Source organism: Muntiacus reevesi, chromosome 8, assembly GCF_963930625.1.
Source record: "Muntiacus reevesi chromosome 8, mMunRee1.1, whole genome shotgun sequence".
Classification (NCBI taxonomy): Eukaryota; Metazoa; Chordata; class Mammalia; order Artiodactyla; family Cervidae; genus Muntiacus; species Muntiacus reevesi.
In genome coordinates this window covers 23842393-23855652 of record NC_089256.1, presented here as the reverse complement: position 1 = coordinate 23855652, position 13260 = coordinate 23842393, and the positions used below count along the sequence as shown (strand labels likewise).

The window sequence follows — 13260 nt, the reverse complement described above, 5'->3', positions numbered from 1 at the left end:
GCCACTCTGGGAGCTCAGTAAAGGATGCGGCGAGTCGGGATGGCAGGGAGTCCCAGCCCTCGGGCACCAAAGGGGCAAATCCACTGCACCCTCCACCAGCTCTGTGTCGAGAGAACCCACCAGGCTGCTGGACTGACCAGGAGGTGTTTATAAACACCCAGTAACCGAAGACTGTGCTGAGAGCAATGGTATAAAATCACAAGAAAGCAGGGACAGGCACAGGAGAGTTTCTTCACGGAGAGGCCACGGAACGGGGGAAAAGTGGAAGTCCACGGTCTCACACACAGCAGATGCGGCACACAGCCCTGTGATGCCAGTTTGGGCACTCTGAAGAACCTAATGCACAGGCCAGTGCCACGCTGGCCCTGAGAGCCCCTCCAGATGGCTGCGTGTGAGGGGCGCACCCAGCAGTCACAGACCACGTCGACCGGAGGCCAAGACCTCTGGACACACTGACTTCCCAGCAGTCAGCAACGGCTGTGGCCAGCATGTGACACCCCCAGCTCTCCGGCTGAAGCCCTACCCCACAGAGCGATGGTGACTGGAAGTGGCTCCCGGGGAGAAGTAAAGTAGGGTTGGGTGAGGTCAGGGACCACCAGGCCCTTACAGAAGGATGCACCAGAGAGCCCCGTCTGTCTCTGAATCTATCCATCTCTCTCCTGGCTCGTCTCCCCTCCTGCACCCGTGGTCATGAAAGGAGAAGTCAGGAGGAGAGGAGGCCTCACCAGGAACCAGCCCTGAGGGCGTGTGGCCCTCGGCGGTCAGCCTCCAGAAGGCACTCACTCAGTCTGTGGCATTCTGTCATGGCCGCTGAGCTGATGGAGACAGTGACTGTTTAACATAAACCCTCCTCCTGATGAACTGAACGTGAGAAACTGAATGTCACCATGAACCTAATCTCACCACACAGCGATGTGTATCAAGTACATTCGCTAAAACACTCAGAAGGAAAGTCTGTTAGATCTACTGTCCTGTCAGATCTACACGCCCACAGGAAACACATTTCAGAAGGTCAGATGGTCTATGAGACACCTGGCCGGGTGACTTCCAAGAGTCAGTGTCTCACAACCCACAACTGCTGAGGGGATGAGTGCGGTCCCTCCAACCAATGGAATGTTATTCAGCCACTGAAGGGAATGAGACGCTGACACACACTACAACACAGGCGGATCCTGAAAATGTGCTGTGTGAAATAAGCTGGTCGCAAAAAACCACACACTGTATGATTCCATTTACGTGAAATACCCGTACCACATATCCTCAGAGACAGAAGGCAGGCTAGTGACTCCCAGGAACCTGGCAGGGTGGGGGTGTGAGAGAAGGTGGGGGTGGGAGAAGGTTGGGAGGAAATGAGTATGGGGCAGGCTGCTTTTGAGGGGTAAAAGTGTTCTAAACTTCACGGTGGTGACGGATGCACATACCTGTGACTAGACTAAAAACCACTAGGCTACACACTGCAAATGGGGGATGACATGATATGTGAATTCTATCTCAGTAAAACTGTGATGTTTTAAAAGGTCAGTGTCTGGGAAAAAAAAGATGGGAAGATGGTCAAGGAGAATTGAGATGTAACAATCAAATGCAATATGTGATCCCTGATTGGACTACTACAGGCCAGTGACTTCTAATATAAAATAATTGTAAAAACCCTGTTTGAGACAATGAGGTAGCCCTGAAGAGGGCTAAGTTGGAAGCCCGAGCCAGAACACTGGCCTTCTGTGGGCAGAGAGTTTAGGGGACCACTCTTGTTTTCAGAAGATGCTACACTGTCCCAAACTGGAGTGGTCCTTGTGGTCTGGAGCGGCTCTGAAGTTCAGCAAAAAGAAAAAAGTAGGAAGATATAGACACACGGGTGCTACACAAAATGCTAGCAACTGCGGAATCTAGGTGGTCAGTATACAGTGTTATTCTTTTTGCTTTACTAGGGCATCGGACATTTTTCATAATAAAGTTTTTTAAATCTTTATTGAATCTGTCACAGCATTGCTTCTGTTTTAAGGTTTGGGTTTTCTGGCCCAGGGCCACGTGAGATCTTATTTCCCATATCAAGACTGAACCCCAAGCCCCTGCACTGGCAGGTGAAGTCTTAACCACTGGCCCACCAGGGGTGTTCCTGTAACGAAGTTTCAGAAATGAGCCTCACCTGGGCTGTCCCTCTGCTGGCTGGCGAAGCTGAGGATCTCTCTGCAGAAGTACTCCCGCTCGTCTGTGGTCAGGTGCTGGTCGCTGGCCAGGAGGCTGCTGGTCTGAAGGTAGCTGAGTGTAGAGTCAAGGGGCCAGAGAGGACCACGTGGGGGGGGGGGGTGCAGCACACACAGCCCCAGTCCCAGGGGGTGCAGACGGCTGGTGTGCCCCTTCCACCAGGGTCCTAGGGACTCACGCAGAAGTCAGGCAGGCAGACACCTGACCAGCTTCTACCCAACAGGGGCACATGTCAAGGCAGGCTTCCCTCTCCTAATTTCCAGGCACCTATGGACATGCGACTGTGGGCACTGCTGCTGTACAAACAGACATCAATTTTCCTATTTCACAAATGTACTCGACTTAAAAGGATACTTCTCAATCTGTCCAAGGCGTTTCTGACATTCGGCGAGCTGCTTCCTTGTGTGTGTGATTGGCAGTGCCCAGCCCTCAGCCAGGTAATTTTTCAAGGCTCCCTGAAGATACATCTCTGCCTTCTGAGGAGACTTCTTCCTCCTTGCAAATCAACAAACAGAAGCTTTCATAATGAGTCACGATAATCAACAAACTCAGACCTTTCATGGCTTGCTCCCCACCCTTGGTGATCTCGGCGACACCACGACATTGGTGCCATCCACAGAGTCCTCCTCTGACCAATGCCCCCCGCCCAGCCCCCGAGGTGAGAAAGAACACACAAACAGGAACAAATAACCGGACCCAAGAAACGTGCCAGGCTGGTAACCCCACACACGCTGTTTGTCCAGCATCCTACACTAGCTGAAGGGCCTTCAGAGTTCAGTCTCTGGATAAGACTGTGAGGGCATCACTTATGACTTCAAGCTGCTGCGAGGCCGCCAAGAGTGAAGGAAGGGGAAGGATCTGCCCACTGGCACAGAAGCAGGTATGGGGGAAGCTAGAAACCTGGGCTTGGACCCACCCTAGCTCCTGAAGACACACCAAAACAGAGTGGTTTCCATGGACCAACCAATGGGAGCTTGGGCCAACTCCAAAACTCAGGCCAATGCACTGAGCAGGTTTCAAAGATTTACAGAGAACTATGAAGGATTTAAATAGCAACACATATCACATTAAAGAACATCTTCCCAGGCCCAATTTAAACCTTCAAGATATTCAGAACAAACCAAAGTTTAAAATACGATTAACGAAGCTTGTCCAAGCTTCAGTGACAACATGGATGCCCTGGCCTTTCCCAGAGGGCTTGGGACTGCTGATCTTGCAGGATAAAGGCCAATAATGAACAAGCATCTGCTCTCCTGGCATCTTGGGAGAACATCTTAGTCCTCAGGACCTTACGCTGAAACAGTGAGAGTTCCCAAATTCTCAATTTCAAGCCTATCAAATCACATGTGCCAGTTTTTCCAGACTTTTCTGGTCCTCTCTCATCCTGTCATTTAAAGGGGCCAGAACTTTCCACACTTCTTCAGTTAGTATCTCCAGCCAATGATTTATACACTGTAGTGCAGGATGGGAGACCATTGCCACCCAGCCCCCAGAGACACAGGCCAAAGGTCACCCAGCTGACTAGTCCATGGTGACACCAGAACCAGGACCCAAGTCTCCCGTTAGCAGGCCAGCGTCACCCCACCGCAGTACCAGCCTCAGGGGGCTGAGCTCATAGCATCTGAGGGCATGGCTTCTCTATTCCACTAACCAATAATAACTCAGTCCTCAGTATACCAGATGGAGATTCAAGAGACCCCACCTCGGCTCTGTGACTGCTGGCTGCTCCAACCACACCTAAAACATCAGGATGTTCACTTAGATGATCTACTAATCCCTCCCCTGCCTACTCAACCAGTTACAGTAAATTATTCTTTCCTGTTTCATCTAATAAAATTACAAACTGTATATATCCAGGTACCACTTCAAACACATATTTCTTTTGAGAAAACAACCATCTTTTCCCTCAAAACTTGTATCTTTTCCAGTGCTTTGAATTAGCAGCTGCATTGCCAGCCAGGGTTCTTCTCTTTGACAGGCTATTTACCAAATACATATGAAATACACCACATTTTGAGTCTTCTCTGTGGAATCCGACTCGGAAGCTGGAGCCAGATGAGAAACGTTCACCGTTTCTGTACACTCTGGCTCTCAGGCACTCACAGCTCAGCCCTCTCTCCTGGAGGTGATACATGCACGTACTCCACGTCACTGACCTTGAGGGGACACTTACGAGCACCCAGAGAAAATGATGTAGAACACACACCATATACTGCATAAAACAGGGCACACATTATCTACATATGTGTAACATTTATGTAAAAGTTCACTAAATTGGTCAAAGAAACACAAAGATCAGTAACAATTACTATGGTTAATAGACTAAACTCTGGTATTCAGAAAGAATCTTCTGAAAAAATGATGATGGTTGGTTAACAATTTACATTTTCATTCTACCAAGTTAGGTGCACTTCATATTAACTCCTACATAACAAACCTCTTACTACACACGGGAGATGTCTGAAATTCAGAGAAAAGTTCAAAATCAATTACATGTAAAACTCTGCCAGATCCTTTCCAACAAGCTTAGCAGATCGAATCCTCCCGATACTCGTGAACATTTCGATGGTGGCATGAGACAAGTCCTGTGGAAAAGCAAAGACCGAGTAATTCTGTACTTCAAATTTAATGCTACACAGACCCGACATTCATTTACCCAAAGCTGAAGCAAAAGACTTCCTTATTAATATAACAATTTTTTACTCAGGATCTTTCTGTGTCATTTGAGTTTTTACAAAACAGTGATTTATACAAAGTCATCAACTTGTATATAAACTATGAAGCATAATAAGGAAAGAAACATGAAATCAGCAGGGATAGAATAATTTTTTTCGGTGCATTTTCCACACGCAGGTAACATTTTTAGTGTTTTTTCACTCTCTGAGTAACAGAGACAGCTGTCAGATGCTCTTCAATTAACTGTGACTTGGGAACCCAGGTGGTCCACTGAGCTTCTCCTGCACTGCTTGCTAAGACTGCCCAAGTTTAAGTCCTTTAAAGTCAGGTACAATAACCCCTGTTCAGGTTCAAACCGCTCCTCTGTATGCAGAAACTCATTCACTAGCCTTTCTTACAATTTCCGCTCCACTGAAGGAGCAATCCCATGGGGAAAAGAACGATAAATATCCAAGGATGCTTTTATGCCTAGTTACAGCACTGTGGATACGGACGCACCAACTACTTCAGGCGCATCCACAACTCCCGAGGGCTGAGGGAACTTGGCCCAGCAAGGAGGTCCCAGACACCAGCTCACTCCCAATCCCAAATGCTACAAATGCAGCGAAATCTCAGAGAGACAGGCTTTCTGCCACCAGTGGACAGGCAACACTTGAAATACTTACTAAGTAGTGCTTTTCAAAAGCTTCTACTGATGATAATGCTTCTTTGAGTTTCTTATAAGGACTCTGAGCTGTGTTGGCTTAAACAGAAAGAAATAAGAGTCCTTATTCATCTTCATTACATCCAGTCATGACTTTATGTTCAGCCACAAATGTCACAGGTACAGGACTTTGTCTGATGCTTGTGAAACTACCAACACACCCATGTCAGCTGAAACCACACTACTACTCACATTCTTGTCCAGTTAACACACTCATGATATAATCTAAACACTTCATGCAATGCTTTTATCTTTAACTGAGGCTAGAAGTCTTTAAGCATGTATTACAAATCCTACAATAAACTGAATTACTTTCAGAACGCTGTGAAGTGCTCTCAGGTTGAAACAGAGCAACACGTACATCACACACTTTCCCTGATGAACTGATCCGAGCCAGTAGGAGTTCTCTCAGGTCACTAGGTGTGATTTAGTCAGCAACAGCCCTGCTAACTCACACTTATCATTATGCTGAAAGAATCAGTAATGCTCCTTTCAGAGTGCTCTATCACCTAGGAGCAATTTACTCAATAAAAGGACGTGTCTGGCCATATTATCAGAAAAATAAATCACCTGTAACTGGGGGAGATTGGTGCATTTAAACTTCATGAGGGCTGTACAAAGTCCTGACCAGCTCAATGTAAGCCTGCCAGAAACTCAGACACAGTTTTAAGAACCTTATACTTTCTTAAACTATTTCTGACATCTCTTTATGTGATTAAAGGGTAAAATATTCCATGTCTTAATCTGGTCAACTGATAATGAGTGTAATTTCCCAAATGGTGAGTAGTTATATTGCCAGAATCTGAATTATACATGCCAAGCACAGCCCATGTTCTCGGTGATTTGGGGAACATTTCAAAAAGTACCTGTCTCAGGCCGCTCGGCTCCCAAACCTGCCAAAAGATCCACAGTCCTATTGAGGTCCTCTGAGTCAGGTCCCTTTTCTGACACAAGTCCACACAGATAGCCCAGGGACTTCAGCTGTTGAGATAGACCCCAAATTTCAATTAATCTGCTATAAGAACCAGTAGAGAATTTACAAATTTAAAGTTAACATCCATCTAAACGCAAAAAATTTAGCTTTCCTACCCAAAAGATTCTTGTCTGGATATAAAAACACATCTTGCTACGATCCTTTCAAACTCAAACCTTCTACGTGATCATCCTGGGAGTGCCTCTCACTCGCAAGCCAGCAAGGTCTCCCACTCTGTCTGCACTGCCACCAGGCTTTCCTGCTGCCCACACAGCACCACTGTCCCCACCTGATTTCTGCACAGGCTTCACGCTCACCCTGCTTTGTCTCCAGCACCCTCATTCCTGGGGCAGAAGTCCATCTTTAGTATGAGCGCAGCAAGTGTCTGACATCCACTGGAGTCAGAGACGCTGGAGGGACCCACCGCGTCCATGTTGCTACCGGACGCCCCTCAGGCGCCAGAGCCCCCCAAGGAGGGACCGTGTGTGCAGCACTTCCCCAACAGCGAACTCCATCCCGCCCCGGGGGCACAGCCCAGACAGGCTCCCTCTGCACTCGGCAGCTACCTTCTCCGTGGCGTAGCTCCACAAGCCCACGGTGTGGGCAATGTTTGAGTCTATCTGCGCCCGGTCACAGCACCCTTCTATCCTCTGCAGCACCTCCAGGCAGCTCAGGAACACCCAGCAGTCCAGGGCGCCGGGCGGCACGGAGACCTGTGGGGCACGGCGCAGGCGGTGAGGAGGGCACTCGGGGAAGCCCCTCCCGGTAGCCACCCAGACTCTGCACAACCGCAGGGAAGAGAAAGGGGCGTAACAACAAGGGCAGCAGCTCAGCTACAGGAGGAAGGGCCACCTGTGCCCAGAGGCACTCAGTGGCTCACACTCCTGAAGAGACGGAGGGCCTTGGCAGGGGTGTGATCTCAGCAGTGTACTCAAAAGCTTATTAAAGATGCCTTCAAGAAGGCCGACTGTCAGCACTTACTCTAGGTTTGGAAACTGGTCACCTCTCAGTTTAAAGAGCACACATTCTGAAGGTGGGAAGCTAAGACCTCAGATGACCACTGGAACACATTTCAGATCATATATCAACCCAGCAATCTGAGTATTAAGTAGATATGTGAGGGTATTTGGGAACTGCTATTGATTTTTTAGGTGCAATTATGTTTGTAAAAATGGACTCCTATTGCTTGGGTATATAATCAACAGTATACTATCAGATATTCAGAAGTATCTACTGTATGTGATCGGTTCCACGGTGGACTTTCCTCTACACTTCAGGGTCTCTGAAACAGGAATGTCTCACAACTGACAGCATATCCACGCCCATAGCTGGCAGTGCAGACTGCCTTTTCGGGGGCATTGACGTCATGGGGCGTCTCACAGCTGGGGCCCCAGCTCCGGTGAGACCCGCCAGCTGGTCCTAGTCACAACGGGGACTAAGAAGTGACCCCAAATCAGTTGACAGGGGAGGAGCTGCACAAGCTGACGAGACCAACTCCTGTAAGAAAGACTTCTTCAACACACCCTGAGCATAAACAGAAGAACCTGGCACCAACCTGAAAGACCCAGAGAATGCCATTAAACGCTCCCATACATGCTAAATTGCCCAGTCTTTGAAAAATGAGACAAACTACTTAGGTCCTTTAAATGAAAAATCAGTACAGAAAATAATGACATGATCAGAAGCAACTTTCATAAGGTGATAAAGTGGTATGACTCTCTTGTCCAGACAAGAGACCAACCTCAAAGGGATGCGGAGAGCTGGCCAGTGGGATGCAGCTCAGGGACCCTGTCCAGAGCACATGCCTCCCCCCAGTCGAACTGCGGCACTCCCCAGGGGGCAAGGCTGAGAGGTACCAATAGCCCACAGAGGTCTCACCTGAAAGCCACATATCTTTAGACGGTGGCAGGCTGAGTTTTTCTGACGGCCACCCACCCCATTGCCCCACATCAATCACACCTGACAAACAGCAAGCCTGCCTCCCACAAGGGACAAACCTTAGGCAAGCTCAAGGCTCTGCCAGTCCACCTGGAACCCAGCGGCACTCTCGGCATCTGGACACCTCACGCACTCTAACGAGAAAGACACAGAGTGCCTTTCCATAGACTTCGGAGCCCTCTGGATAAACTCCTTTGTGAACAACAGATTTTTTAAAACTAATTTCTTCATAAACATTCTTTAGCTTTTCTTCAAGCCTCTCCTTTTCTGATATCAGTATTATTGGTCATGGCAAGAGCTGTCTGACCATTTTCCAAGTATAAAATTAAAGACATTCTTTTGTTTTTTCTAAACCTATGTTTTAAAACAATGCAAATGCTGAAAACCCCAGTATCCTATATGGACCACAATGGGGCCATGCCCGCCACACACCTCCCAACACACCACTGGTGCCTCCTCGTGAACTCGTGCACACAAAATCAACATGCAGGCATGTCTTGTGTCTGACTCCTCCAGCTACTCTGCGTTCACAGCCTCATCCACTCCAAGTTTGTTGATTTCTGCCGCCACACCCCCGTCTGCTGTCCGCACAGATGGCAGTGACCGCTTCCTTTGTACAGGATGGACATTTGGGTTATTTCCAGGGTCTGGCAGTTACAGTAAGGCCACCACGAGTGTCCCTGCACTGCCTCCTGGACAGAGTGGGGACAAATCACCAGCTCACAGGCAGCACAGGTTTGGCTCCAGCAGAGGCTGCCAAACAGCTTTCCTAAGATGGGTGCCCATTCCTACTCTCCCTCTCAAGGAAAGAACTCCAGGTGCTCCCTGTTCTCACCAACACTTATCAAGCAAGGCCTTCCACTTTAGCCACTTGGGGTGGGGGTGGTGGGGGTGGGGGGAGGTGGGGGAGGTAGATTTCACGGTTATTTTAGCTTGCATTTCTCTATAACGAATGAGACTGAGCACCTTTTCATCTGCTTACTAGCCAACTGCCTATTTTCTATTGATTTGTCAGTCTCTGAAGTTGATTTGTAGGGGTTCTTCCCATACTCTGGGTAAGAGTCCTTCTTGACTATACAGCCTATAGACCTTTGTCCCCTCCTGGCTGCCCTGTCACCCACCTCCGTGGTGCTGATTGATGATGAGAGGCCCTGATTTCCAGGCTGCCTGTTTTCCACACTCTTCCCTCCTGGCCAAAGCCTTTCTGTCCTGTTTAAGAAACATTTGCTAATCTCAAGGTCATAAAGATATTCTTCCATTATTATCTTCCAGAAGCTTTCTTGCTTTATCTTTCATAAAATAATAATTATTTGTGGATGGTATAAGATTCAGTTGACTCAGACCCATTTATTCACTGAGTCCATTTATATTCCATTTATTCAAAGTCTACCCCAGTGCCTTTGCTCCGACCTCACATTTCTCCCCAGGTCTCAGCCGAGTCTCCAACTCTTCTCCACGTCTCCCCCTAATCAGGAGCCTCTCTCTGCCCTCACCTCTCACAGCACCCCAGCTTTCAACCCAAGGGTGGCTCCCCACTAGCTGTAGAATAAAAGTCAACTCTCAAGGTGATGTACGCTTTTAAACCTGGCTTCCAAGAACTCTGGAGCCTCACCTCCATGCCCTGCCTCAGCCCTAAGTTCTACCAAGACTAAGCTCCTCAAGAGTTCTTTCTCAACAGTGAGTTCTCTGCCTGAAACTCACTCTCTCTGCCCGCCACCCAAGCCATGTCCACTTAATGGGTCCTGACTCAGCTCACGGGGTGAGGAGGGGTGATGTTGGTCTGTCGTGCTCATTGCTAAAAACACAGCTCCTAGAGTGCTTGGCTTGCACAAAACAGGTGTTCAATGAGTAACTGCTAAATGGATGAAACTTTAAAATCCAGCTCACACAAGACCACCTCTTAACTCCCACCCCCGGACACATCAGGCAGTGTCCATGAACCCATGCAAGCTGCCCCTCTCTCTTCGATTCCACCCCCACCCACCCACCCCACCCGGGAACAGCTTGCTCTGATGGCCCAGCAGCTCTGGGCTCTGACAGCTCACTCACACAGCTGGCTCTGTGCACAAACTGTGGGTTTCTTGCAGTCAAGCAGGACTCATTTCTTCATCTGTGGGTCCTCTCTCCCCTCACCACTGTGTGTAGTCAGCTGCTTTCTGAATGGTGCTGGGCAAGTTCCTCCTCTAACCCTCTTTCCCTCTTCCTGAGGCTCACTGGCTCTTATCGATATCAACACCTTCCCCGGGTGCCTCCTGCTCCGTCCACTCCCACTCCTCTCACAGTTCAGGTCCTCCCTCAGGGCTCAAGGTCACATGATGAGCAAGAACTTGATGACCCTGAGGGTCGCTCCTCAGTAAAGCCTCTGCTCTGTCCTTCGTGGGGCCTGAACCCAGGAATGCCAATGCCAGCTGGCAGGCCTGAATGGTGGGCCTTCTCCACCCTGGTCAGCCTGCAGCTTCTCCCACACACAGCCCTGCTCACACACCAGCAGGGCGTGGGCATCTCACACACGGCGCTGGCCAGTCTCTAGGTCCTGAAAAGTCCTGATCCTCTTGGCCAGCCCTGTCTGTGAACATAATCAGAACCTATGCTGATAAAAGACAAGCCGATACCGAGAAAAATGCATCAACACAGAAATCCTTTGGGTAGTCATTGTAACAAACATAAAATGACATTCTAGAAAATATCTTCCTTAAATAGTTCTCACTTACCAATCTGGTAAAGATGAAAATATATACACATATTACTTTTTTTCTTACCAAAGATGCAGGAGAAGAGTATTACTAGTGTAACTAAAAATGGGATGATCTTACTAGAAGGCAATATGATGATGTACACTAAAAGTGTTAAAGACAAGTGCAGCCTTGAACTAGCCATCCTACATGTGAATGCACTGAATAAGGGTGACGGACAAGGACATACACTCCTGCAACAGCAGACACTGCTGAACAATCCCAAAGTCCAAACAGTCCTACACACAGAAAGGCCACAGACCAAAAAGAGAATCTCTCACTTTAGAAAAAGCAATGACGCTTTCTTCTGCAGCTCTGTCTGTGTTTTCCAAATTTACGCAGGGAATACACTAGACTTTTGGTAAACGGGTGGGGGTGGTTTAAATGTTGTGGACAACAAAGAGATACTCTTTGTTGACGGAGTCATCTGAGCTCCCACAGACCTGATGCAACTTTAGGGCTATTACTCCTGACTCCAGCAGCGGTGTGGGCAGGTACCCTTTCCACGTTCACACACTGCCAAGCTGGGAGCTGGCCCCTGGCCTCAGCAAGCACCGCTGGGAGTGATGACCCCAGGCCACAGCACAGAGGTGGCATCTGGCCACCTCAGTGTCTCCTACTCTCAGAGAAGATACTATAAATCAACTGATGCACCAACAAGGAAGTCACCAGGACTTGCTTTACAAACCATAAAAAGCAAACACAGGCGTTTTCTGCAAAAGAAACTTCACAATAAGAAATGTACAAAGTGGATGCAATACATATGCTTTTGGCTTAAAAAGGATAAATGACCAAACCTAACCCAGCACCACATACTGGCCCAACCTGCAAGCTGCCTGAAGACTGGCTCTGCAGCTGCGGCTCTGCCCAGCTCTGTTTGGGGGAACCCAAGGCTCTACACTGGCCTCTGGCCATGGACATGACTGTCAACAACAATCACCAGAAAGAAAGCTAGCAGACACAGGAAATGAGTTCTAGTTTTGAGAGTGGAATCAAATATGCAGAAAAAAATAAATAATTTTGATTGTCTCCATAAAAATTTAAAGAAATTCTAAGAATAAACTTATCCGCTTTATTGCCAACCGCAAAACTACCTTAAGATATAAGGACCACCCCCAACTCCCAATAACAACCTAAAGAGAGAATCTCAGATGAGAAAGTAGAGGAGTTCTCTGCCTGATGCCCCACATGCCCTCTCCAGTGAGAACCATCACTGAGGCCTAAAGCGCCCTCCTGGGTGACCCCAATTTGAAAGTGCAAAGGCTGAACTGCTTGGGCTCTTAATACACTCCCATGTTTTCCCGTGATCCACTAACAAGAGAAAATCTCTCAGTTAGTAAATCTCTAGGCCCCACGAACACAGGTGGCCCTGTCCCATTAATGAAGCGATCCCCTCAGGCCCAGAGTCTGTACAGTTAAGAGTGGAATAGCCAAAGAAGATTATCTCAACCTACTCGGTGACAGGTGGCCACAAGAACATCACCTCAAGGTGGAAAGTGTTCTTTTTTCTCATGTGCTTGATTAGATATGCAAAGAAGAAAAATAATTTGATAAAAAGTTCTAAATTTTCAAGTTTGTGGCTCAGCTAGGCTAGGCATCTCTTCTTTAGAAATTAGCAAAATAATTTATCTTATTGAGTCTGTTATTTAGTTTTTTAGCGAACATAAAACAGAAATGACTATGATATGGAAACTACCCTTACCGCCAGTGCCCTGGGTCTTCATTAACTGTGCCCCCAGAGCCCTGGTGTGGAGCCCAACAGAGAGGACTGCAGCCTGCCGGGAAGATCTGAGTCTGTGACAAGTTAATTATGTTACCTGTAAGTCACCTAACCACTTCCACACCCACTTTCCTCCTTTATAAAATGGAATTAGACCACCCACTCAGTTCTTAACCGGGGAGTAGGGGTGGGTACCTAAGAATCCTCTGAAAGTGTATGTAACATTTGGAGTGTGTATATGTGCATTTTTCCATGTAAAGAGGTCACTAAAACAAAAAAGGTGATAACCCCCAGAACGGACAGTCATTAGAGCTCC

General features: G+C 47.9%; 1 protein-coding gene across 1 annotated transcript in view; it reads right to left on the bottom strand.

Annotated features, from left to right (window-relative positions):
- Window positions 1-13260, bottom strand: part of TRAPPC10 (trafficking protein particle complex subunit 10) — a 73734-nt gene that overhangs the window by 23248 nt on the left and 37226 nt on the right. Inside the window, exons 8-13 of the mRNA XM_065942706.1 lie at window positions 7121-7267; window positions 6448-6562; window positions 5544-5620; window positions 4696-4787; window positions 2557-2697; window positions 2144-2256 (exon numbers count right to left, since the gene is read on the bottom strand). Of these exons, the coding sequence (XP_065798778.1) occupies window positions 2144-2256; window positions 2557-2697; window positions 4696-4787; window positions 5544-5620; window positions 6448-6562; window positions 7121-7267 (685 nt within the window). The remainder of the gene's footprint in view (window positions 1-2143; window positions 2257-2556; window positions 2698-4695; window positions 4788-5543; window positions 5621-6447; window positions 6563-7120; window positions 7268-13260) is intronic.